At 38.1% G+C, this 25,650-nt stretch overlaps 1 protein-coding gene and 1 long non-coding RNA gene across 4 annotated transcripts in view; one reads left to right on the forward strand and one right to left on the reverse strand.

Moving 5' to 3' along the window:
- Nucleotides 1-24,337, reverse strand: part of LOC120515103 (calcium-binding mitochondrial carrier protein SCaMC-1-like) — a 46,324-nt gene extending 21,987 nt beyond the window's left edge. Inside the window, exons 1-2 of one of the 3 annotated variants that reach the window (XM_039735832.1) lie at nucleotides 23,984-24,337; nucleotides 23,384-23,638 (exon numbers count right to left, since the gene is read on the reverse strand). In XM_039735832.1, coding sequence (XP_039591766.1) covers nucleotides 23,384-23,566 — 183 coding nt within the window. In that variant the 5' untranslated portion in view covers nucleotides 23,567-23,638; nucleotides 23,984-24,337. The other 2 variants (XM_039735833.1, XM_039735831.1) reach the window with 2 other exon arrangements.
- Nucleotides 284-10,884, forward strand: LOC120515104. The gene is made up of 3 exons (XR_005630588.1): nucleotides 284-1,342; nucleotides 4,732-4,917; nucleotides 10,836-10,884. It is a non-coding gene; the product is annotated as an uncharacterized LOC120515104 (long non-coding RNA).
- Nucleotides 24,338-25,650: the final 1,313 nt, after the last annotated feature.

A 25,650-nucleotide genomic window follows, 5' to 3' on the forward strand; every position in this document is an offset into this window, starting at 1 on the left:
AATGAAAAATATTTCTTGATGGTTGTCAACCCTTAGGAGAAAAAAGTGATCCTCAGTAAAAAATGAAATAAAGTTCCTATCTAATTTGTAGAGAAAAGAAAAAATCCCCATTAGTATTAGACAAAAGACAGATGTGGTGTTTGGTCGCTCATAACAATGCTGACAATTATTTCATACATATTCAGTATTAACCTCAGTTAAATTATTAATTTAATATTAATATTAATTTAAAGTTGATTCAATACAGATTTTGATATTTTGTATATAAATATTTAAATTAAAGAAGATACAACACAAATACTGATATTTTGTAAGATACATTACAAAATATCATAATCTGTGTTGTGGCAGATGTGATCGCTGTAATCTGATTCGTTCTAGTTCTTGTCTGATTAAACAGTTTTTTTCTTTAAATTCTGCAAGTTTTTATTATTATCTTTGGTTTCTCATATTTGCCCATGACTTTAAAAAGCGGAAGTATGTAGTGCAGATTAGATTACAACTTGAAATCAGCAGTGCTCAGCAATGTCTTTTCAAAATAAAAATGCATCATATTTAATGTTTGCTATGTTTAGATTATGTGTATTATTCTATTTAACTTGGTAATGTGCAGCTTCCCCTACCTTAAAATACTGTACAGCACTGAGATGTCACCTCATATTCCTGAACACATGGAAAATGGTAAATTTACTCAATGTTGTTGGATTGGATCAACTGCATCAAACCCAGAAGGTTACAGGTTTTTCAAGCTTTTTACTCTTAAAGTAACAAGTTGCTTAGATGCCGGTACATGAATACTGCTGCTTTGTAACAACAATCTCAAAAATTACAACTAATGGGTTAGACATGAAATTTTACTGTACTCTGTACTTGTGACAATACTATTGTTATAGACCACTGCCTGTTCTTGGCAAATGCTCCAGTTGTTAAAGGGCTAAAATGTAAGGGTGTAGTCACACTAGGCCTGTTTGCTCCGTACCATGTCCAAGCACGATTGTCCCTGCTCCCTACACCTCTGCTGGCCTGCACTCACTAACTGCGCTTAACATTCTGGGCCCGGGCACAGTTTCATCATGACCATGACACTTCATGTAAAGCCAAAACAAGATCCAAACACGCTGTGACAGCATGCATGTCAAAATGATTTGACTTATTTTGTGGTTGTTTTGGATTTCTGTAGGGCAGATAACACTCTACCCTCTTACAGATTTATTGAGTATGCAGTGCAGCGTTTTGCTGTTAATCGTGCTGCATATATGAGAGGATTTTTACAGAGACAAATGATGTTAAGGAAGGAATTTGCAGCTTTTCTTGCCAACTACAATTCACATTCAAGTGTAAGGTAAGAATAAAAACCTGTTTTTAACTCAAATGGTATTGAATGAAATGGGAATTGTACTATCTGACTTGTTGCATCATTGACGTCATGTCTGTTTTCTGTGCTTGGGCACATTCAGCGATCACATTGTTCCCAAATGCTACTAAACTGTGCTCAGACCCACATCTTCTAAACGGGGCCAGGGCACGGTACAGTTGGCCTGGCACGGAACGATCACACTAGTCAAACAAACAAGACTTTGTGGGGTTACACACGGAATGAACTACTAGTGTGAGTACAACCTAAATCACAAGTCCACAGGTTAAGTCCCCATAACTAACTTCCCACGTGACTTTGTTAAACCAAGCACGTCTCCATATAGACAAATGTGTGAAACATTCATTCATTTACTGAAAACAAGATTATCAAATTTTATGATTGCAGGGAGTTACAGCTCATCTTGGAAGAAATGAGTTCAAAGCAGGGGCATACAATTTGGAAAGGTCAAACTTGCTGTATATACACCTCCTCTTTTGCAAATATTTTGCAAATGTAGAGATGCTAATTAACTAAGTTGCACATATCCGGCTTTCACATCCCCAGAGCCTAAACAAAAACCTGCCAAGACAGATGGACATCTAAACCGTCCTATAAAGTGTTAAAGGAACAGGATTCAAAACCAGCCTTCTGGTGCTGAAAGTCAGCATAGTTAGCAACTGCCCCAGCCATTTGTCAAACATTTATTCTGTACTGGTAAAGAAGTGTTGAATGGTAACCATGATGAAAGGCACTTTTGAAAACTGCAGCTCCTTCTCTGATTTTAAACATTACTTTGTAAAGCAATAACTATTTACAGTACACTCCAGTTTTTATTCCTTGGACTACCCTGAAATACCTCATAGCGACAGGCTTTATGAGAATATTCATCATGATACGAATTTTACAAAATACCAACAGCTCAGTTTCAAATGTTTAAATATATCCCGTGCCAGTAACTGTTCAGTAATAGAATTTGGCACTTACTTCATGATTTTACACTTCTAAACATGATTCCTCACTAAATGTTTGGCTTGAAAATACATTTTGTGATTTTTTTTATATATTACTTGGATTCAACAGTAACTAGGAAAAAACAAACGTGCCAAACATACACAGATTTGATAACATTTGTTGTCACAGTGTGCAACCTTTGAGCTGGAATTCATTTTCCTACTAGCTTAGTCCAGATAACAGCATCACTAGGGTGTAACAGGTGGCTAGTGCTAGTGTCCTGGCAAATGGCTGGTTTCCTACAATTTCAATTGCTAAAAATATATTGATAGGAAGCATTGCTTAAAATGTTAAAAAAAAAGTACTAGAAGTAATGAATTTCATTTGCAGTGCAGTGAAAAAGAATTTAACCCCTCCTGTTCTCCTTTATTATTGCCTTTTGTTTGTTTTTTACATTTTCATGTCTTCTAGCAATACATAATATTAATAAAATAACAGTTTTCTTTATGTACTCCTTATTTTAAATTGACAAAGTTATCCAATACCAGTTGATGCCATATGATAAATGAACAATCTCCATACATTCAGTAACTGGTTATGCACCCTTCACCTACAATGACTTCAACAAAACGCTTTCTATAATTCAAGATTAACTGTTCAGAGCACTGACAAATTTAGGCTACATTTTCCATAGAACTGCTTTAATTCAGAAACATGAGTAAATATTTGAGTATGAAATTACTTTTTCATTTCCTGCCATAGTACTTCTATTGGGTTTAGGCTAGGACTTTGACCAAAATATTTAACTTTGCTTCTTTATGGACATCCTTATGTAAGCTTGGATCATCGTCCACATGACCTAACTGCTTCAGCTTCAGCTTACAAAGAGATCAGAATTTGAGGGTTTCTTTAGTTATGGCATCTCATCCAAGTCATGTGTCAGTAAAGCATCTTACATGAAAACATTATCACAACTATTTTTCATTGTTAGTACAATGTTGATGGGACCAAAAAGATCCATATTTGTCTCATCTGTCCCTAAAACCGTCTCCAAAATAGCTTGGGGATCAACCAGGTGCTTCCTGATAAATGATAGATGAGCATTTATGTTCTTTCCTAATTAGAAATGTTTCCCACCTTGTCCTCTTCAATGAAGCCCTTTTTCTAGCCAATGCCTTCCCGAGGCCCATTGACTTTTGAAGCAGAAAAAGTTTGCAGTTCGTTGGATGTTTCTTTAAGATTCTTTGTGATTTCTTGGATAATTTTAGGCTGCACTTTAATTTTTGGCAAGTGAACTACTTCTTAGTAGACATGCTACTGTATTCAAGTGTTTTCCATTGTGAGATGTTTCAGTGGAGTCCTAAAGCTTTATAAAAATCTTTTGTAGTCCATTCCAGATGATACAGTAGACATTAACATACTACTTCTGATCATTTTAGGCATTTCCTTAAATCATCGCATTACAGTACATGTTTTCTGATTCAATGTGCTGGCAACTTAATTTTGATGGTAAGGATAGAAATAAGAGGTTTATAATATGCATGGTTAGCTGTAATCAAGCCTTGCAGTGTTCAATCAGCTGAAAAGAACTATCCCCTTAAATGGATTTAATTCAATTACGGAGAAAGTGTTTTTTTCTCATGGCACCAGATGGTGTTGGATAACTTTGTTCATTCAATAAAAGTCTTAATTTAAAACATGTTATTCGTTCATTCAAGTACCCCTTATCTAATATATTTTTACTGAAGACCTGCCAAAAATTTACAATTAATAGAGGAAATGAAGAAGGTGTTAAAATACTTTTTCAAGGCAAAGCATGTGTCATACTCTGACAATCTGAGTGGACTTTATCCCATAAGGCTTCTACTGTAAAAGGTTCTTTTATAAGCAATAGAAAAAAAAATAGTTCTCTGATATAAGGTAAAATAAGGAATGTCATAAACACACAGAGTATCTTCTTTGTCAAAGCCATGACACTTTTTCACTTCTTTTATTATCAAATGCTTCCTTACTTAATATGTTTCAGTAAAAGTTTTCCATGTATTACATACAAATTTCAATTGTTTTCACTTCACAATAAATAACTTACAGTATAACCTAAATAATCTACAGTACATTGCTTCTGACTTTAATCTTTTATAAAACTTTGATCAGATTGTGCATCTTGTGAGCTGCTGTTTGGTGGACAGTATCAGACATGTGAACCAAGATCCCAGGATCCCATATATTGTCACTGGTGTAAAAACCATTTTATAATGACTTAAAATTTTCAAATGACACTGTCCCAAGATGGTAATAAATAACAGGTTTTTCATCAGTTGTATCATAAATGTAATATCTACATTGTAAATGGTAATTAAGTAAAATACTAAAACAAAACATTTTTCTCACATTTTGATTTTTCATATTTTTTTTCCCTTAAGGAAGCTGCTTAATTTAGCTGTATACAAGACAAGAGAACTACTACATATACAGTATGGCACAGATGGCTGAGATTTTGTGGAAATGCTTCTGGTTAGTTCACTGTTGAGTCAACAGCTCCACCTACAGCTTGTCACATGTATAGCTGTCATGAAAATACACAAGCCTCATAAAAACCTGTGATGCATGTAAGTATCTATAGACCAAAATCTGCTGAAAGAATTTTACTCAAAATCTTCTGGTATATTAAATGCTAATAACTGTGCCAAGTTTTATGTAGATTAAGTGATTTGTTTCTGAGTTATTATATCCATAATCGTACATCCTGACACACTTATACACTTAGATAGACATTATCTGTGCGTGCGGGCAGAAAATTATAGACTAATGAGGCAAAGACGATAGCATCATCTGCACAAAGCAATGATGCTGTACTAGGCCTCTCCAACTAGACACCCTCACGATGTGACGATGCGGGTTCTGCTCCATGCTCCCATCTAGGCTTCTGGAGGGCTCTCGAACCCGACACCGTCGGTAATGTCACCGATGAGCTAGACAGTGAGGACTTCAACAACGAAGCAAGGAGATGGTGCAAAAAGTGCAAAGTGCTTTTATTAAAAACAAAACAAAGTGTTCAAATAAATAAGTGCAGTGTCTCAAATAGTTCTTAAATAATCCGTTAAAACAGGTGAACTGTGGAGGTTAAAATCCAATAAATACATCCTTTTTAAAACGAGGTTAAAATAATAATGGCTGGAAGCAGTCTTGTCTTAAAACTTCAGTGCTTTCTTCTTTCTACTGGCGGCTCCCCTGCTTCTCCCATACGGGCCCCACAACAGGGGAGTCGCCCAACCAGCAAATGCAGCTCCCTCCTATTCTGGTCCGGTAGCCTTCCGATCCCCAACTATGCAAGGCTCCAGCCAGACCGAGACTTGGGTTCCCTCCCCAGCAGCCAGGGCGCTCATGCTGGGGCTCAACACGCTCAAAGCCTCCTTGACTGCCACTCTCTTCAATGGCAAGTCATCTCCTCTGCTGGTCACTCCAGCTCCCCAAAACTGCTAAGCTGGAGTGACCGCTTCAATCTGTCCCCTGAGAGTTGTCCAAAAGACTCCTCTGGGGCTGCATTCTACCTTCAACGAGCCTGCTCTCGCTCTCCCTCTCACTCGCTTACGCACCAGCTTTCTTCTTCCTGCTGCCTTCTTCTCCATTAAACTCCGCTCCCGTTCTTTACTTTTTTCTCCCTCCTATCCGCCTCGCGCTTCTACTATATATTACGGGGATGTGGATCAGGTGTGACGATTAGCAGCTCCCGGCAACAATTACGGATGCGGACAACTGCTCACCTGTGCACTTAAGCGAGGAACCACCCGCATCACGAAGCCCCGGGAACCGCTCCGGCCACACTACCACGCCCCCTCTAAGCCACGAATGCCGCAATTATCTATTAAAACTGGCCTTTTCAATTTGAGCTGTGGACCCGCTATACCACACACATCTTCTGCTGTGCTTTGAGACATCACACTAAAATTTGTGAAATTGTGCACAGGGCTGCTTAAAATATATAAATCCTTTTAGAAAGTAAGGTCAAAATTCTGGTAATTTTATGTCTCATAAACTTACTTAGGCTATGTTGTTTATATTGTTGGCAGCGAAAAAAAATGTTTTTTAAGGAAATAAACTTTCTGGTACAGTGGGCTTTAAAACATCAAAATCAAACACATTCAAATGACATGGAGCTTCTAAATTGAAGACAGAGTTACAGACCAGTGAAAGGAGGGTAGGCAGATCTTCAATTGAAAATTTGAAAATGTTTCACTTTTGTGTGCTGCTGTCATTTTCTAACTATTTATTTAACAATATTTTAATAAAACCACATATTTTGAACGGTGTGAGTGTTTTGATTCAGCCAGGGCTGTGGCACTAGCCTGTTCATTTTCTTGTTTATTGAATATTTTTTTGCTTTATAAGTTTTCTTCTTGATACTAACTCTACTTTTGGATTTGCTTACTTTTTGTATTTAAGTAATATTATGATTCTTCTATTTAGTGTTTAATTAATTTTGTGGCTATGTTTATACTTAAGTGTTTTTTCCAGCTTCCCTGCTTCTGGTGTTAGGAAACCAAATGACCACCTGATTAGGCAGTCGGGGTATTAATCCACTGTTTCTGGACTGTGTTTTTTTGCATTTAGTTTCTTTTAGGTTTTGTCTTTTAGGCAAACTTTTTTTGTGCCTATTATGCTCTTGCTTTGGTTTTTAGACAAACCCTTTGAAAATGCTTTAGTAAATATTTCATTATTAATAAATCTTTGTTTTATCGCTTGACCACAATTTTTGTTTAATCATTCTGCTGCTCAATTTTTGTGGAAATTTGTCATTTTGAACCTTTAAAGCTTTTAACCCTAATTTGGGTCTCTCTAGGCCAGGGGGTCCCCAACTCCGGGGCCCCAGTGGTTGCAGGTTTTCATTCTAACCCCTTTTCTTAATTAGTGACCCGTTTTTGCTCCTAATTAACTTCTTTTAAATTCATTTTAATCAACTTGCTCTTGAAGAATTAGACCCCTTAATTGTTTCTTTTTCCTTAATTAGTTGCCAAACAATAATGATATACAAAATGAGCCAAAACATGACCAACAAAGTGTGTCCATCATACAATATCTGAAAATAAAGAAAGATGAAGGTCTCAAGGATGTTGATCTGCTCAGGTCCCCAATACATTTTAACAGTGCTCTTAGAAAAAAGAAAATCAACAATTTCAGAAATGTAATTCCATTGCATAATGAGAGCAGCAACAAGCCATGGAATAAAAGAACGGGTTTAATTAACGACAAGAATCCGCACCTAATTAAGCAACCGGTTGGAGTGAAACTGGTTGGTGTTGGAGGCCCTGACTTAGTTGGTCTTAGTTGGCTCACTCACTTCACATTTCATTTCTGTTTAAGGAAAGAAACGAAGCAATTCAGAGGAACAATGAAGAAATTCGGGGGAAAAGATCTTAAAAAAACAAGTCAATTGAAATTGATTCAAAAGAAGTTAATTAGCAGCAAAAACAGTGCACTAATTAAGAAAAGGGTCAGAATGAAAACCTGTAGACACTGGGGCCCTCAAGGACCGGAGTTGGGGACCCCTGCTCTAGGCCAAAAAGCCAACCTTTTCATTAGGTGTGAGGCTGACTGGGGTGAGGCCTGTTCTTGATGTCCAGACCAGTTTCATGATTGGTATGGCCTTTTGTGTGGTTTTAGAAGGCTTGCTTCTTTTTGTGCTGCACTCTGGAAGGAGTTTTAAGCAGTAAGCATACAATTGACATGTGGACTGTGTGGCATGAATAACATGACTTTTTTTTCATGAGCATTTTAATATTGTCTGCAGCTGTTCGTCATTACCACTGGCTGGTCTGCATTGAATCCAACTGCATCCGAAATTGAATCCAACTGCATCAGAAAATCCTCTATTAAAACAAAACATAATTTTAGGTGGCCTATATGTGTTACATATGAACAACTTCATATTTAAAACTTTATCTTACACAGGACTGAACTTGAGAACCAATGCTGAGGTACCACCATGGCTGCAGGCTTTTATTCCAGCTTCAGTTTCATAAAACAATGTTACTGATACTTCTAATTGATTTAACAGTTTATCTGTCTGACCTTTTATCTTCTCTTATTTTGCATCCAGAAAAGTAATCTAATATGATATTTACAGTACATTTAGACAAAATTCAAAAATGTGTATTTTCCATAGGATTACACGTTTAACTTATTTTCTCATTTTCTTTATAACTGGCCTTTCTCTGTGGAGTCTGCTACTTATCCAAATACTGACACAATTAAGTGATGAACAGTGACAGACACAGGTGCAAATGAAAGTGAACAGCTATTTTAGTGTCATGTTCATTTGTGAGCTAAATATTAAGATTCTTTGTTCAGATGACAAGTTTTGACTGTCTTGCTTTTTAAGGCTGTCAGCATCAGTGTGGTGTGAAATAACTTTCACTTTATGATTAGGCCCAACAGTGCTAAGAGAGAGAGAGAGAGAGATTAAATCCTTTATATAAATTTGTTTCCTTTTCCTAATCAAGAGAAATCTGACATGTTATTGCAGACCTGCAATATTTTTAGGCCTCATATTTATACATTTACTTCACATTCCCTGTGTGACCAGTAATTGCTATTGTGGTTAAAATGCCTTTAACAGTGAACAGAAGAAAACCAAAGGTCAAGTACTTGTTTCCTTATAAGAGCAACCAGGACATGGTGGTCTAAAAATTTCCCAGGCAGCATCTCTTATATTCTGACTATAAGACACAAAAAAATACACAAATACATTTGCATGTAAATGTTTTCTCCTTCTGTGCATGATTTTACAATAAAACTACAGAATAGAACAAGAATTGTAAACTTTTTTGAGATTCTGAATCCTTTCAAAAGGCTTGTATTAACAAAAAGTACAATATTTTCTCACATAGAGAGGACTATAGATCATTCTTCTCTCTTCAATTACTATCAGCAAATTCAGAACGTTTATTCTTGCCTTGGTATTTTGAATTAATTTACATCTGACTTGGGGTCTTCATGCTACACTTCCTAATCAGACTCAACAGCTTGCATACAGAAAAGAGTAACTGCTTCATTTTGAATCTACTTGATTCTACAATCCAATTTCAAGAGAAAATATAACCACTCTTTTTAATTCAGTAACTAGTCCTTACAGTCGTGTAACCAAAAACAAATGCAAAAGGGACACAAATGGTGGCTATGAAAGAAAAACTGAAAACATTTGGGGGACATGACCTCTGTTACCAACTTTTATTATGGGAAATTTTAGCTCTCTAAATGAACTATTACCCCAGTTAAATCGGCCAAAAATATAATGGGATATTCAGAGGTTTTAAACAACTGGTAAACAGAAGAAACAATTTCAACATACAAGTATTACTGAACACAAAAAAATAAAAGGAGGTGAAACTTGAAATCAAGCAGACAAAGCTGAAGGACAAAGTTGTTACTATGTTATAATGTATTTATGTATATTATTTATTTCAATGTATTACTCTATTCATTTAACTATTATTTATTATCTACATATAGCATAGTACAGGGTGTCCCACGAAAAAGTGGCCTGCCTCCAGCAAGATGACTGCATTACGTGGCAAAGAGAAAAATGATCAAATCTGGTACTCACATTTACAGAAGATGCTGAAAGTGATCTCCTTGGGCGTCAATATATTTCTGTGCCCGTTTCAGCATGTTCATGTATACTCTTTGCAACGTCATTAGATCGACTGGAGGTAGGCCACTTTTTCGTGGGCCACTCTGTATATTATAATTCTTTACTTGTCTTGCACTTGTCCTCTGTTCATGTATACAGTATGTTACACCATGTCCTAGGGAGAATTACTTCATTGCCATTGTACGATGCAATGCAATTTATGGATGGAATAACAATAAAGCCACTTGCCTTGGTGAAAACTGTTTAGGAAATTACAAAACTATTAACACTTAAGTCCCAGCCATCAGACAACACAACGTTCTTTACAGAGAAATTGCAGATTGATATTATAAACTAGGGCAGTGGCACGGTGGTATCGCTGCTGCCTCACAGTTAGATGTGGGTTCGCTTCCCGGGTCCTCCCTGCATGGAGTTTGCATGTTCTCCCTGTGTCTGCGTGGGTTTCCTCCCACAGTCTAAAGACATGCAGGTTAGGTGCACTGGCAATCCTAAATTGTCCTTGGTGTGTGGGTGTGTGTGCCCTGTGGTGGGCTGGAGCCCTGCCCAGGGTTTGTTTCCTGCCTTGCGTCCTGTGTTGGCTGGGATTGGCTCCAGCAGAACCCCGTGGCCCTGTAATTAGGATGTAGTGGGTTGGATAATGGATGGATGGATACTATAAACTAAAATTGCCCAACCAAATCAACTATATTATTAAAGCATTGTGACCTCTCACAGACCAGGTAAAACAGGTTTGGTGGAACCCTTCCTCATTAGTCTTTTTTCTTCTTTTTGCTCTAGGTGGTGTCACACACGTGCGACTAGGAAAGAGCTGAGTGGACCAAGTGGAGGTAATTACACTGTGGAGGTGCACTAAACCTACCTCTATTATCTCTGCAGGCCAAATATGGGAAAACCTGCCTGATTTAACATCACTTACGGTTCCAGCGCCCAGACTGCCATCACTTCTGGTTCCAGCGCCCAGACTGCCATCACTTCTGGTTCCAGCGCCCAGACTGACGCCACTTCCGGTTCCAGGCAAATGACATTGTTTTCAGTAAGCACTCTGAAGAGGTCATCTTGCTTTTATAATTGCCCAAAATGTGTAAAAATTACTTTGGTTGAACTGTAATAAATATCAATATGCATTGATTTGTTTTGCTAAATTATTAATATATTCACATTAATAATACATCCTCTGTTGTTTTTAATGACTCTAAAAGTGCAAGATTTATCAGCGTTTAGGAAACTGTAAGCTGCATTATCTAATGGAAAAGAGACACTAAGAAACCCCAATCTCATCTCCCTGACCAAAAATGTGGCTGACCACATGGCTTAGTGGCTTTGAAGCTAAACTAGAAAGCAAAGGTTACAAGTTCATCTGTGGGAGGTTACCATCTGGCATCACTGTTCTGTTTTCTTACTGGTAACCTTATATATTCTATTGTTCTTCTATAAACACATACACAATGGACTGAAATTTCAAAATCCATTGTGGAACTAAAAAATACAAATGAAAATAACAGGAAAAATAAAAAGTACAACAACAAACACAACAGGAAAACAATAATGACCGAACATTTACAACAGTCATGTTACAGTGCTTCAATGTCCTGTGTGACCACCTCTTATATCCACCACTGCTTGACACCTTTGCTTCACAAAACTTACTCAAGAACCACCAGATCTTGAATGGTCATTGGTCCGCACATTCTGCAGAAGAACTGACTGTAGTTGGGAAACAGTTGAGTGGTTCAACTGATATTGTCTGGCAACAGTAGCATATCTTGCTTGACTGCACCACATAAATGGCCCACTCTCAGCTCCTGCACAATGGCCTTTGTCTTTATAGGACCTGAAATCTCAATTAAAAGTCTTTTGAAAGGTCAGCATTGTTCCATCTTGATGTCGTTGCATAAAAGTGCACCTAACAAGCTTCTGAGTGTTTGGAAATTTGCAATGTCTCACTCTACAATCTGTGCTGCTTTTTTACAATGCTGAAACAAATGGACATACTTTAGCAAAAATTGTTAAAATTAGCTGTTAATAGATTGTCCATAAGATTTGGGGTAGTAAAATTGCAGAAAGGAGAATATCAGGTAAAATTATTTAGTTTTAAGCAAGATTAAGTCATTCAATAAATTCTTGTTTATTAAATCAATGTTTATTATGATTGCAACGAGTGGTGATGTGTTGCATGTTGGATGGACATTTAAATAACAGTTTTATTGTATTCTGTACACATAACAATACTACTACTACAACAAACTATAAATGACTACAGTTTCTGATTCCAGAAAATGTTACGTTTCTTTTCCATCAGTATACAGTAATTTATTTATTCTTCTTAGTATTTGTCCAGACATATTGATCTATACCATACAATGCTCATGTTGAATAGCTTCCTTTAAACTAGTGCTAATATCATTTAACTCAATCAACTTAAATAATCAATCGGTTTACCCTGCCAAGACATAGAAAATAATTTTGGCTTGTCATTTAAAATTTGCGTTTCCACAAATAGTTGAACATTAGACCAGAAAGTTCCTCTATGAACATGTCTATGTGTAAAGATGAACTGCAGCTATTAAATCTGGGGTCCATTTACCTGAAAGCCATATTGAATATTCAGACTGGCACATGCTAATGTAAAAATGAGTCAAAGCTTTCATCAAAATGAGCTATTAGAGTGATTTTCAAAGCCATTTTAAAGGTGCTAACACAGATCACTTTGTCTGAAACATTGTCTCACGTTAGCATTTAAACAGGTAGTTTACACACCACATTTATATAGCATTTCTGATTATCACAACAGCAAATTTATTACAACTACAAATAATGTGTAACAATCTATTTTACATATTTTTTTCAATGCAGATAGCCTTTTGTTAAACATCAGACCATGTCAAAAATAAAGAATCACAATTCCCAGGCAACACATTTTAAGTACACTAGTTAAATTATAAAGTTATATTACAATCTGTTATTTTAAATTTGCCATTCTTCTCAACATAATACATGCCTAAAATAATCAGCCAGCCATTTAATAAATGTATTTGACATGGGGGTATTAAAAATATTCCTGGACTGAAAACAAAACCTTTTTATTTTGCTGTAATCTTGGGGGTTATTTAATTCCAATCATAATCCATTAATATTTTATCAAGCTGCATGGTCCTCATTCAAAGAATCTAGTTTGTCATTTACTGTCAATACTACCACTTACTCACAAGTCTGCTGAAGCAGATGGTGCAATTACTACTTGAATCATTTTACTCTTTCTGACTTTTAATCAGGAAACCACAGTGGATGGGTGGGAATGGCACCATCAGTGACACATCCTGCGTCAGTTAATCAGATGACTCTCCTACATTCATGGGCACCTCAGTGAACTGTAGAGTGCCCAGAAAGAGGCTTGGCCTAAATCTACTACATTTGAAGTTAACATTTTTAAAGGAACAAAGGGCCCAGGAAATGTATAACCGAGTTTTTATTTGCATTTCCTCCATTCCTAACTGGCTAAATGTTATATTTTTTCTCCTTTCCAACACAGATTAGCATTAAAAATGCAGTGATCTGATAATGTTTCTATGTATGTGTAATTTGTGGGAAGTTGGGACAGCGCGCACCGCCCGGTAAATGAAAGGCAAAATGGGTTGGTCCTTTGACAAGACTGACAAGCGGGCCCCCTCAGTCTACTGGTCTGGGATGATGGCTCTGGGTCTTTTGATGTATGTTACTGTATGTATGTATGTTATTGTAAGTATAAGTTTGTCTCTTTGTCTATAACCCATTCATATGTATTTAAATGTTATAATTGATTAAGTAAACAAAATAGAAGTATTAGACCTCTTCTCTCTGATTCTTTGCCTACTTATGTTCTAATCCCTTGAACCATTTTCCCATAACAAAACATTTTGGCGTCACTTGCAGGATTTTGGGGAATCTGGTAAAATATTGAACTATTGAGTGAGGCAAAAAGAAATCAGAGATGTCTAAGAAAAAGGATAAAAACCCTGGCACGGTTCCTTTACCTCTTCCCGGCTGGGAGGAAACGGTATGGGAATACTGCGCTAGAGAATTGAGACATGGGGGGGATTAGCACAATATTGGCAAAGTTTAGGCCCCCCAACACCAGTGAATGTACGAGCTGCGCTTAAGAAATGTCAAGTGTCTGCAAAAGAACCCATAACGGGCTTGCAGACGCGGGGTGGGTTTTACTAACGGCAGTTAGATGTCTGGACAGCTTGGTAGACGAAAAAGGGAGATTAAGAAAATGCAAATGGACTTGACGGATGTGTTAGGGCGAGCCTCAATGGCCGAATCAAAGGTAGCTGTATTATTGCCGCGGGTACAGAGAGCCGAGGAGTTGGCGGATGAGGCAGCCTTATGCATAGCCAAGATAAATACCTGGCTAAAAATTTGCGAGCAGCTAGCAGTACACGTAGCAATGTATAAAGAGAATGCCATATAGATTAAGCAACGATCGCTCAGTGTTAAAGTGTGTGGTGGCGCAGTAGTTAGCACTTATGCCATGATTCGAGTTTATTTGTGATTTATGTTGAAGCTTACATGTTGTTTGTTTTGAGTTAATATTCTCAATGACAGTTTAGTCTTTTTGACGAGAGTGCCGTCTTGCTGTAGTATCGAACCGCGTGATTTCTTGATAGTTGGATTTGCCCTAATTGTCGCAGGAATGGATCGCCACGGAAGCAATTCCTCGTTGTCGCCGAGTCATTTCGCCAATGGAGTCTCCTTGATCTAGAAACCAGCGCCGTTTCGAGCTGAGTAGAATCGTGTTAGAGTTAACATCCGTTAACGTCATGAGAGGCTGTTTTATATTATAGTCTGATAAGTAAAGCAGCCTTCAGAAAAATGTAGGAGGATAGCACCAAAAAAGAATAACAAGCGTTGAGAAGAATATAATGCGCGAAAAAGAAAAAGTGCACTGTATTTAACATCAAAGGTACCTGGCGCTCGCTAATGTCTGTGTATATGAATATGTCTGTGCTGAACTTATTCAATGTGTGTGCCTGTATACTATGTGTATGCCTGAGCATTAATTGTTCTCTGTGTGTGTGTAAATATGTTTGTGCTAAAATGTGTGAGCGTGCCTGTTGTTTGTTCTGTGGGTGCGACGTGTGTTTGGGAGTAAGAAAGCAAAAACATGGAGACTTCTGGGTAATGTAGTTCAACTATGATTTGCTGAAGCTGCCGTGTGCATATAAACGCCAGAGCTCTGAGTAAATATGGGTTAAAATAAATGTGAGTATGAGTAACATTTGATAAAATGAAGAATGCAATCACTTTTAGTAATAAGTGATAATAAGTAACAAAACTGAGGTAAAGTTGAATGTGTTAAAACAATGGTTTTGGGTGATTTTGTGTATGTTATATAGTGTATTAGAGGGATCCCTATGTGTGTGTATGTTAAATAGGTTTCAGTGTGCTTAAAAGAATGTGTAAAAATATGTGTTGTTTGCAAGAATTAAATAATTGGTATTATTGTGAATGTAAATGTTGAAATTAAAAGAGCTCTTAATTCTAAATTAAAAAAAGATTTGAACAGGTGGTGTAAAAGGTCTCCAGATTAAGCATATTATATGAGCACCCCTTTTATTTGAGTACTGGCCAGACTCTGATAAAAGGGAGGATTTTAATTAAAATGAGTAAATTTCGATTGAAGGAGACATTCTTTTACCAAAATGAAGCAGGTTATTGGTAATACTCCTTTCAAAGCCTATGTTGATTAGTGCTGCTTAGAAAACAAAATTTACTGTATATTGAGAGGCAGAGCACAAGGAAAGCTGCTATAATGTGAGGGTTACTTGTATGTGGTAATGAAGGTAAGTGTAAGTGACAATATGGTGTGCATTTGTTTGGTGATGGTCAAATGCGACAAGTGGTATGAAGAATGGCATGTGGCAGTATAAAAACCAGCCAATGCCAAACTGTAAGTGAAAGAAAGGGAATAAGGAGGGTTAACTAAGAGGAAAACAGACTGTACTCTTTGGAGTCAACATTCTGAAAACGTGTAATAAAACATCTGGAAGATAACAATGAAAGAATGTGCAAGATCAACTGTCTTTGACAGAAGGTTATGGGGAAAAGAAAATCAGTGTATATAATTGAAGTAGATTTGAAGTATTTTCTTAGTTTACCTGATAAACAAGTGGGTTCTTCATTCTAAATATGGGTAGAAATGTGCAAATTTCTTAGAGGGCTTTATAGTAAATAAAGACACATTTTGCATTATAGGGCATTTTGATATATTGATTTCTTTCCTCATTTCCTTTGTGTGTAATATTGACATGTTTGTGTGAAATACAGTGGAATACTGGGATCACAACAAAACTAATGGAAGGCTCACTTTTATACATGTATAGAAACTTTAAAAATGAACACCTTGTGTAAAAAGAAAAATGTTTTTAGGACTTTGCATAACTGAACAATGGTTTGTGATTAGATACATGGGGGAAGAAGTGTGGAGCCTAACCTTTTTGTTATTCAATGTCACCAAGGAAAAGATTAAGAATTTACCCGTCTAGATTGTGGATTTCTTTCTTGACTCTGCTTGATATGTTATGTTTAATTTTGTTTAAATTTTACATTTTGAAACCAGTTTAAATCTTGGAACAAATGCAGATAATTTGAATATTATGTCAATATTATTGGGACCAATTTTTGTAATGATTTATTATTGAGTACTTTTCCTTTTGTAATACATTGATTGACTTTATTTTAATAATGACTTGGGACATGTTTTTTTTTTAATTGAGTGGAAATTGCAACCGCAGCCAAACTGGAAACAGCTATAAAGGAGGACTTGAACTTTGTGCTTATCAATCTAAATTTTTACTCTGACTGTTTAAAGACAAATTGACTCAGACAAGCACAGACTGGATTGAACTGACCGTTTGTTTCACTGCTAGCAATATTTTTAATAGGGGTACCCCCAACGAAACAGATCTGACATCTTATGACATATTGTTTTTTGGATCCATAAGTAGCTACCAATGAAGAATTAATATGCTGACTATTTAAATGAGCTTTTAAGTCTTTACATCTGCAGGTGAAAGCTGTTTTTTCCTAGTGCATCGTAGATGACAGCATTTGAAGTTGAACCAGAGATTGGGCTGTGATAAAGGTCTGCAGATAAACTAATTATCTGACTCCAAGGAGAACCCAGCCATACCAAAGAGGGAATCAAGTCATGAATCAGGCCATCGATCAGCTGACTACTGGACAACGGACCTTGATTCCAGTTCCAGACATCATGGATACCTGCTGCCAAGAGCTCAACTATGCTGGTGATGTTTGAGCCCAAAAGATCATCGTGGATTCCGAATCATAGATGACATCTGCCTACTTGGGTCCTTTTTGCTTGGGATGTTGGACCCCAACACCTGCTTTGGTCCTTATTAGAGAAGAAAATCTGTCACACTTTTACTCTGCAGGGCTCAATGTTCTTGCTGGAGCCTGCTTTGACTGTCCACTTGTTTGACAAATGGCAACATCTTTTGGGTTAAAAGTATTTGAACTGTGAAAGATATAGAAGGGAAAGCTAATTATTTGTAGACAAAGCAGAATATAGGGATTCCTAAATAATATGTATTTAATGAATGTTTGTATTAATTCATAGTGTTATTTTTAGATAAATGTTTTGATATGCCTTCTGATATTTTGTATGAGATAATAAGTCACCTTTAAGGACCAATGATTTGGTTATTTGTAAAGTTAATCAGAATTGAATCTAATCTAACATAAGGGAGATTGTTAAGTGATTGTCATTGAAGGGACAATGCACTATTACTAGTCAGGGTCAGTCCAGTTTAGATATTCTAGGTTATTGATTGTAGTGTTATAGCAAATAATGTAGAACTTTACATTTAGGTACATTTAATTAATTGAAAAGAATAATAGTAAGCATATGGGATGACACACATGACTAGTACTTTGGGGATAAGGGACACATACTATAGGTCAGGACATCTATAGCTTTTAGAAGAGGATAAAACAGTTTAGGCTAGCATGTTGATGGTGATACAGGTCAAATGATTAACATCATGGCTTGATGAGTATATGTTATGGAAATCAGTGAAATGAAGTAATAATTTGGCCCATAGGAGATGGAGTGTCCTATACATACAGAGTGTGAGGTCCGTGAATTAAAAAGCCCAAATGAAGTTTGAAGATCTCTGAAGATATGAATAAGCTTGGGTACAACCCTTGAAATTGAAATTGAAATAAATGTGACCTCAAAAATGACCCAGTGATTTGCATTTTGGAAGTAGTGCTGACATCTTCCGAAGGGAGGATTGACACCTACTGTCCACAAGATGGTTGCATTAATGTGATAAAGGTGGCTCAAGGTTGAGACCACAGCTGGGTGTATATTTGGGCAATTTTATGAATGAGTGTATTAAGATGTGAGCATGGTGAGGTGTGTAAGGACTTTATCTCCGATTATCATTGTGCACAGCGGTGGCAACCTAAAACTGAGAACTTTTGAGTTATTTAAGATAAATATTTATGCCATCTGTATCATCACCAATAATATTAATTAGTATTAACTTTATTTGAACCTGGGTATCATGGGGGTTCATGTTAGTGAAGCAGAAATTACTCTCTTAATAGTACGTTGTTGCTTATTACTAGTTTCCTAATTAGTTATTACTAGAGTTGCTGTCAAACAGGTGTGCATCCAATTTCTTGAACCATGGACACCTTCAGTTAAAGATTTGTATTCTTTTCTTAATGACAATGTGGATGATGAAATACCAAATCAGAAGAAACTCCTTGGGTGAAGTGCTAGTAACCGCTCCCCAGGAGGTGACCCTCTGTCGCAAAGTACCTGGGTTGAAGAAAAATTGTAATTTCACTGGAAAAATATTTCTCCAAGCGAAGAAAAAGCATTTATTATGGACAATTGTTTATTATTATTGCTTTAATGACTATATTTAACTGTTATGTATTTTGTGCTTTACTAAAAATTGCAATCAGAACAAGAAGGGCAAGAGCGCTGGGTTTGCGCTGAGCGAGGGGCCGAATGTAATGGAAGGATTTTTCTAAAGAGAGGGGGGGATCAAGAGAGCAGATGGGCGTTGGTCGCTCAGCGCAAAACCAGCTTCAAGAAGGAAAAGTACTGGGAATATGGCCAGAGGGTTATGCTGACTTGTTTTTCACTTGTTTTCACTTGAGGGCTTCACTATTTTGTGTGCCTTTTGGTACCAGACGCGTCTCCGTCAGGATAAAGGGGCATGCTGACTTGTTTTTCACTTCAAGGGGCTTCACTACGCAATTCTTTTTTTGTGTGCCTCCTGGTACCAGGTGTCGTCATCATCAGGACCAAGTGCAAAACAACACCGCCCGTGGAAAGGTGTGTGTGCTGAAACTAATCACTTCTGTATACACTGCTTACACGTAAGCCGCTTTGGGCAAGGACGCTCAATTAGTATATAAGGAAGGTTCCCCTCAGTTTCTTTGGAGGCTCAACCGTGGGGACAGCGCACCGCCGTAAATGAAAGGCAAAATGGGTTGGTCCTTTGACAAGACTGACAAGCGGGCCCCTCAGTCTACTGGTCTGGAAGTTTTCATTTTTCTTTCTTTCAGTAGCTCATATTACGGAGTATTTCTTCTACAAAAATATATTTTCTTGATGACTCAAGTGATTTTAATGAAACCAGTCATAGTCCAGTGGTAGATGACTTTGTTAACTGGAGTGGTAAAGTCTTTTATATGCCTAAATGCTACAAAGATTACCAAACAAATAATCAATAAGGGGAGAAACAACATTCTCCCCCAACAAACAATCATCAAGGACCAGGCAGTGGAGATTGTTGAAGTTATAAAAATCTGGGGATAATAACAAACTCAAAACTGACTTTAAAGGAAAATACAGAAGCAATTTGTAAAAAGAGACCTTCACAGCCTTTACTGTTTAAGGAAGTTATGTCATTTTAATGTAAGTCCCACCATTATGTCACACTTAATTACCTATGTTCTTCTGGCCCGGTTTGGATTTTTTAATGTCACCAACAAAAAAATAATAAATTAAATTGGAAAACATAGCACTAAAATAACAAGGTCTCAACAGCCCAAACTCACAAACCTGTTTAACAAGCAAGTATTACGTATTCTATCAGACAGGACTTGCCCACTACATTCTCAAATTCAGTTGCTGCCTTCAGGTCACAAGATCAAAAGCATCAGGTTCAAATACTCTTTCATGTCAACATCCACAGCCTTAAATTGCAGGAAAAACAATTAACATTTGAATCAATCATGAGTCAAGTCTAACTGTTGCTTTAACTTTTTATGTGTAATACTGGGGTAGTCACCATTGGTCCTAGAGAGCCACTCTGCGAGAAGTCACTTATTGCTCAAGTGACACTTTTCTGCTTCATTTTAGTGGTCTCACTTGTTAAGGTCCCCTGCCCTTAATTGCTTATTTCAGTCTTAAACAACTGCATTCAGTGGTTTTAATTGCTCCTTCTTATCAATAAGATGCAAATGACAAAGGAGGCAGCAGGTCACCATCTAACTTGTTTTCATTTACACCTGTGTGGATTCATCATGCCTTATTTAGTTTAATAAAACACTTAAAGAGAAAAATGTAACAGACTGAAAATTATTCATTTTAGGCTTCAAATCATTTAGATGATTTCCTTGGAAAGGAACAAAATCTACGATATAAGAACATTACATTGCAGATTAACAAGCCATAAAATTAAATAAGGTCTGACTGGCAAGGATTAGTAAACTAAACTAAAACCTGCAGCAACTGCGGCCCTCCAGGACCGATGCTGCCTACCCCTGGTGTAATATATATGTGTGTGTATATATATATATATATATATATATGTGTACGTGTGTAATGGGTCACCAGAAGTACCATGTTCATTGCATTATTTATTTGTACTATGTTTACGCTCATTGGTTGTGTTGTCTGTGATATGTTTTTAATGTTGCATTTTGATTAGTGCTGGGCGGTATGACCAAAATTCTACATCACGGTATTTGTCAAATTTATACCAGTTTCACGGTATTCAACTGTATTTTTTATTTAATTACTGCAGTAGACTGGCTAAGAATAACCTATTCCACTGTCATGGGAATTGTCCATTGTACAAAAAAACATTTTAAATGTGTATACAAGTATTAATACAGGTTTGCATGGCCCCATAAAGTGATAGTTTTCAAGGGGGTGGCACTAATGAAGAGAAGGAATCACATTGCATGACAATTGAAATCAAAATATAAAACCTTTTTATTGAACAAATTTTGCAAACAACTTAAACTATAATTTTGACAACATATTTTCAACCCTCCAAAGAGGCATTTAGACTTAGTAAAATATCCAGAGGTGCTTGTAAATAGTAAATATTTTTTGTCAACCAACTACACTTTCTGTTAATGTTAACAATCTGAGGTCGTGGAGGATGCCAATCTTAGTTCCATATATTCATGGTACTCCAAAGCATGTTTGTGGCTAAGGTGGTGCAAAAAATTGCTCGTGTTGCCGCCTCCGGCGACAACTGTAGCTCAACAGCATTTGCAGTAAATAGTTGTTTGGTCCACATCTGACCTTTTAGAACTGAAGTATCTCCAGATAACAGACACGGCTCGTTTTTTCAGCAAAAGTTCTTCTGTGTCATCGTGTTAAAACTTTATCGTCTGCTACAGCTTCGGTTTCGGAATGTTCTCTGTCCATTTTCACCGCTCAATACCTCGACTAATGCATGAACTCCGTTGCATGCGTGTTTAGCGGTGTAGCAGTGAAAAAGGTCCCCCCTTGAGCAGTTTCCCGCTGCGCCTCGTTCTGAATGTCTTTTAGGCTATTTAAACCGGTGTTTGGGTATAAGAAAAATCCATATCATAACAAAAATAAACAATGGTTTTCGGCATGAACCAGTATACCTCCCAGCACTGGTTTTGATCTCTTTGTAAAACATGATTTCAACCCAAATTTCCTTCTTGGGACAATAAAACTGAATTGGATTGAATCTACTGCCAAGTACTGTATGATAAAAGTACTATAAAACCTGATATAATGCAGTCTGTTTTTGCTCTTTCAACTCAGAGAGGTTCAGTGTGGAGTTGGGGAGCGAGGGTACTGAACACTGCAACAGGCCAGAAGCCACTCCAGAGTACATCCCACCTAGCATCCAAACCTGCCAAGACACGTGCCTAATCTTCACCAGCACATACTGAATCAAGACCGTTCAGCAAACTGATGGATGACAGGCAAAAAAAAAAAAAAAAGCTTCATTATGTGTTAGACTCAGTGATAGAGCTACCTTGGGAAATAGTGATCCAACTGTGGGCACCAAAAGTGAAACACACCTTCTTTGAAAAACACCCAGGCACCTCCCTGTTAACGCCTTGTGAACAGAAGTATGGCTGAAAAAAACTTCATGACTCGCTTTATTTGAACAGTATCTCTCTCAGGAACAGTTTACAGAAGAACACACAAGGATTACGTTCAGACTGTTTAAACTGTATCTAAGGGTTGCAATTTCAAAGCACTTGGTCAGTGGCTCAACCACCATAACCTGCAACGTAAAAATTGAGTGCTCTTATTTTATAGCGATTCATTTCCTTCTTGCCCAGGTCTGCTGGTGCACCTAGCAATGTGAGGGTAAGGCATGGCAGAAACCAACCCAGCACCCGGTGCGAGTGTCTTACTGGGCACACTTAAATATATGGGACCACTTTTGATTCCTCGACTAATATGATTGCACCGTTTATAATGCCTGTTGTTTAACTTATTTTACTTGCATGTGCCATTGTGCTGTGTCACAAACAGCTCCAAACCTACCATGTTTAACTCATATACATTTTAAGTATTGAATAAAAGGGATTCTGATTCCCCTTTGGGGTGGCAAGGTGGTGCAGTGATGGCATTGCTGCCCTGCAGCAAACAGTTCAAGGTTCGAGTCCCGGGTTCACCTAGCATGGAGTTTGCATGTTCTCCCCGTGTTTGTGTGGGTTTGCCTCCCACAGTCCAAAGACATGCAGTTTAGGTGATCCTAAAATGGCCCTAGTGTGTGGTTGGGATGTCTGTGTGGTCGCCCTGGTGCCCTGTCCGGGGTTTGTTCCTGCCTTGCACTCTATGGTACCTGGGTTAGGGTCCAGCAGACCCCCGCGACCCTGTTCAGGGCTAAACCAGTAGAAAATGACTTGACTGATTAATTCCTTTGGAATGTGTGGGGGGCGGTAGAGATACTTTGTGAATTTCCCCTTGGGATTAATAAAGTATCTATCTATCTATCTACTTAAAGATCGCCTTGGATGAATACTTTTGCTAAATGTGCATAATATATAAAACACAAAGGTACACTGTCTGTATGGGCACATAAAGATCATGCGTTGTATGCAGTAAGAACAGTTAATGTTTAAAAGCAATGCCACGAGACTTTTTCCACTCTCTCGCATGAATAAGGTACCTTTTCCGCATCCGGGCCCACTGCCATGCCCATCTTCTGCAGGCCCTCTCGCAGCTCGTTGATGTCCACCTTCCCATCTCGGTTGGTGTCCAGCTTCGCGAAGAGCTCCTCGTACCTCTTCTTGTTTTCCTCCGCTACGCACGCCGCGTCGCTGAGCACACATTTTCTCGCTAAACGTAGCATTTGCCCCGCTAAGACTGAAGACACACTCCCGACTGAAGTGGCCGCTGAGGAACTCGTTTAATCTGCGGCTGTCTGTCAAACAAAAAAAATTACGTGTGGCAGCGTCCAAGTCGTGCAGACGCGCAGGCTTCTCCGGTTCTCGATCGACGAATTAAACAGATAATGTCTCCTTTTTCCCTTTCCTCCTTCTACATTAAAACACGCCCCTTTACTTCTGCACAGATGTGGTGAAAGCTTACTTTTCCCCTTAACAATAAAGGCCAAAGCACGGTTCCTCTTACGTCCTGGATCGGCCAGTCGGTGGGAGGGCTTTTCCTTTCCTTCTTTCTTCCCCCCTCTGGGTCTGAGTCTGTGGTAAGGTATGGAAGTTATTTAGATGCAATGATAACCGTGACGTGCCGCACCCAAAATACTCACTAGGCCGTTTATTTTATGGATTCGCCGTGGTGACGCGTCCTCTCTCCGTCTATCGATTTGTTCTTTTTCCGTTCCTGTCGCTCTCTCCCTGTTCTATCACCTCCACACCCACACATTCATCGGGACATGTTTTACTTTGTATTTTGATGCCTCCAGTTCCCTCAGCATGGGCGTTGGCATTTCTGTGTCTAAGTTTGGCATTCACTCTTTGGACTCGGCAGCCGCAATTCATAGAGCCAGGCTCGGCGACACGGAAATGTGCACCGTATCAGCAGACAGAAGAGACAATTGCTGAAACTATTAACCGGTTCGATTACTGGGGTTAAAACTGGGAGCTTCTTCATGGTAAAGTAATACGAACTTTGCATGTTGTTAGCAAGTGCGACGAGCCCGTTACAGCCTGGGCGTCAAAGTCTGGGGGAGGCGCTGTGCTGCAATAGAAGCCAAGTTGAATAAGAAACGGACGGACGAGGCTCATTCGACTTTATTATTTTGGGGATTCGTAACGTATCATTTATTAATCCTAACACAACTTATGTGTTCGAACTTTAGTGTACTTTATTTTTTTAATATGGATAATCGGTGAGCTACCCATGCTTATTGTCAGCATTAGCTTACCTTTAACGCTTATTCCTCTTTTACTATAGACCAGTGAAACCAGTGCCCATTCGGAGCCTTTGGCTGGGAGGCCGGGCAACAACAATAATATTTATTTATATAACATTTTCATATAAATGATGTTGCACAAAGTGCTTTACAGGATGAATAAAGAGTAAAAAGACAAAATATAAAAAATAAAATTAGGCAATACTAATTAACATAGAATAAAGGTAAGGTCTGATGGCCGAAAAAAACAAAACCTGCAGGGGTTCTGAGGCCACAAGACCACCCAGCCCCCTCTAGGCATTCTACCTAACATAAATGACCTCAATCAGTTCTCATGGTTTTCAGGTTTCACATGCAGGAATTTGATGATGATGGTCATGTGGACCCCAGGCATTCAATCCATCAATGTAGGGACTGCACAGTGCTTTGATCAGATGGTGGTGGCGCAGATCATCACGACAGAAAACCAGAAAAAGAACAGCAGAAAAGGTAGGGGTTAGTATGGAGCCACCATGAGTGATAATGATAATTAAATGCATATACAGAATATAAGGATTAAACTAAAATGAAGCTATGAGAAAGCCATGTTAAAATAATGTGTTTTTAGCAGTTTTTAAAAATGCCCCAGTGTATTAGCCTGGCATATTTCTATTGGTAAGCTATTCCAGATTTTAGATGGATAGCAGCAGAAGGCTGCCTGACCACTTCTTTTAAGTTTAGCTCTTGGAATTACAAGCAGACACTCATGTCTGCCTCACGTCGCCTCAAGTTGTCTATAACGGATAGTCGGTATTATTAGACTTCAACGAACGGGGTGGGGGGCTTTCTGCGCCCCTTAAGCAACTGAGACGGTGCCCCTTTGTGTATGTACCGTGGACTTTAAGGAGCCCGGGCCGCTTGGTTAACGTAGCGTTCTCACTTTTGCTTTAATAAACGGCGCCCGCTCAGTGTTATCAGGGTTGGATGAGCGTCCCCTCCGCACTCCTTAACTTTTATAAATGACGCCCCGTAGATGACAGCGATCACCTATGTCACCTGATGGATTGACTGGCTCTGAGCTA

Source organism: Polypterus senegalus, chromosome 14 (genome assembly GCF_016835505.1).
Source record: "Polypterus senegalus isolate Bchr_013 chromosome 14, ASM1683550v1, whole genome shotgun sequence".
NCBI lineage: Eukaryota > Metazoa > Chordata > Cladistia > Polypteriformes > Polypteridae > Polypterus > Polypterus senegalus.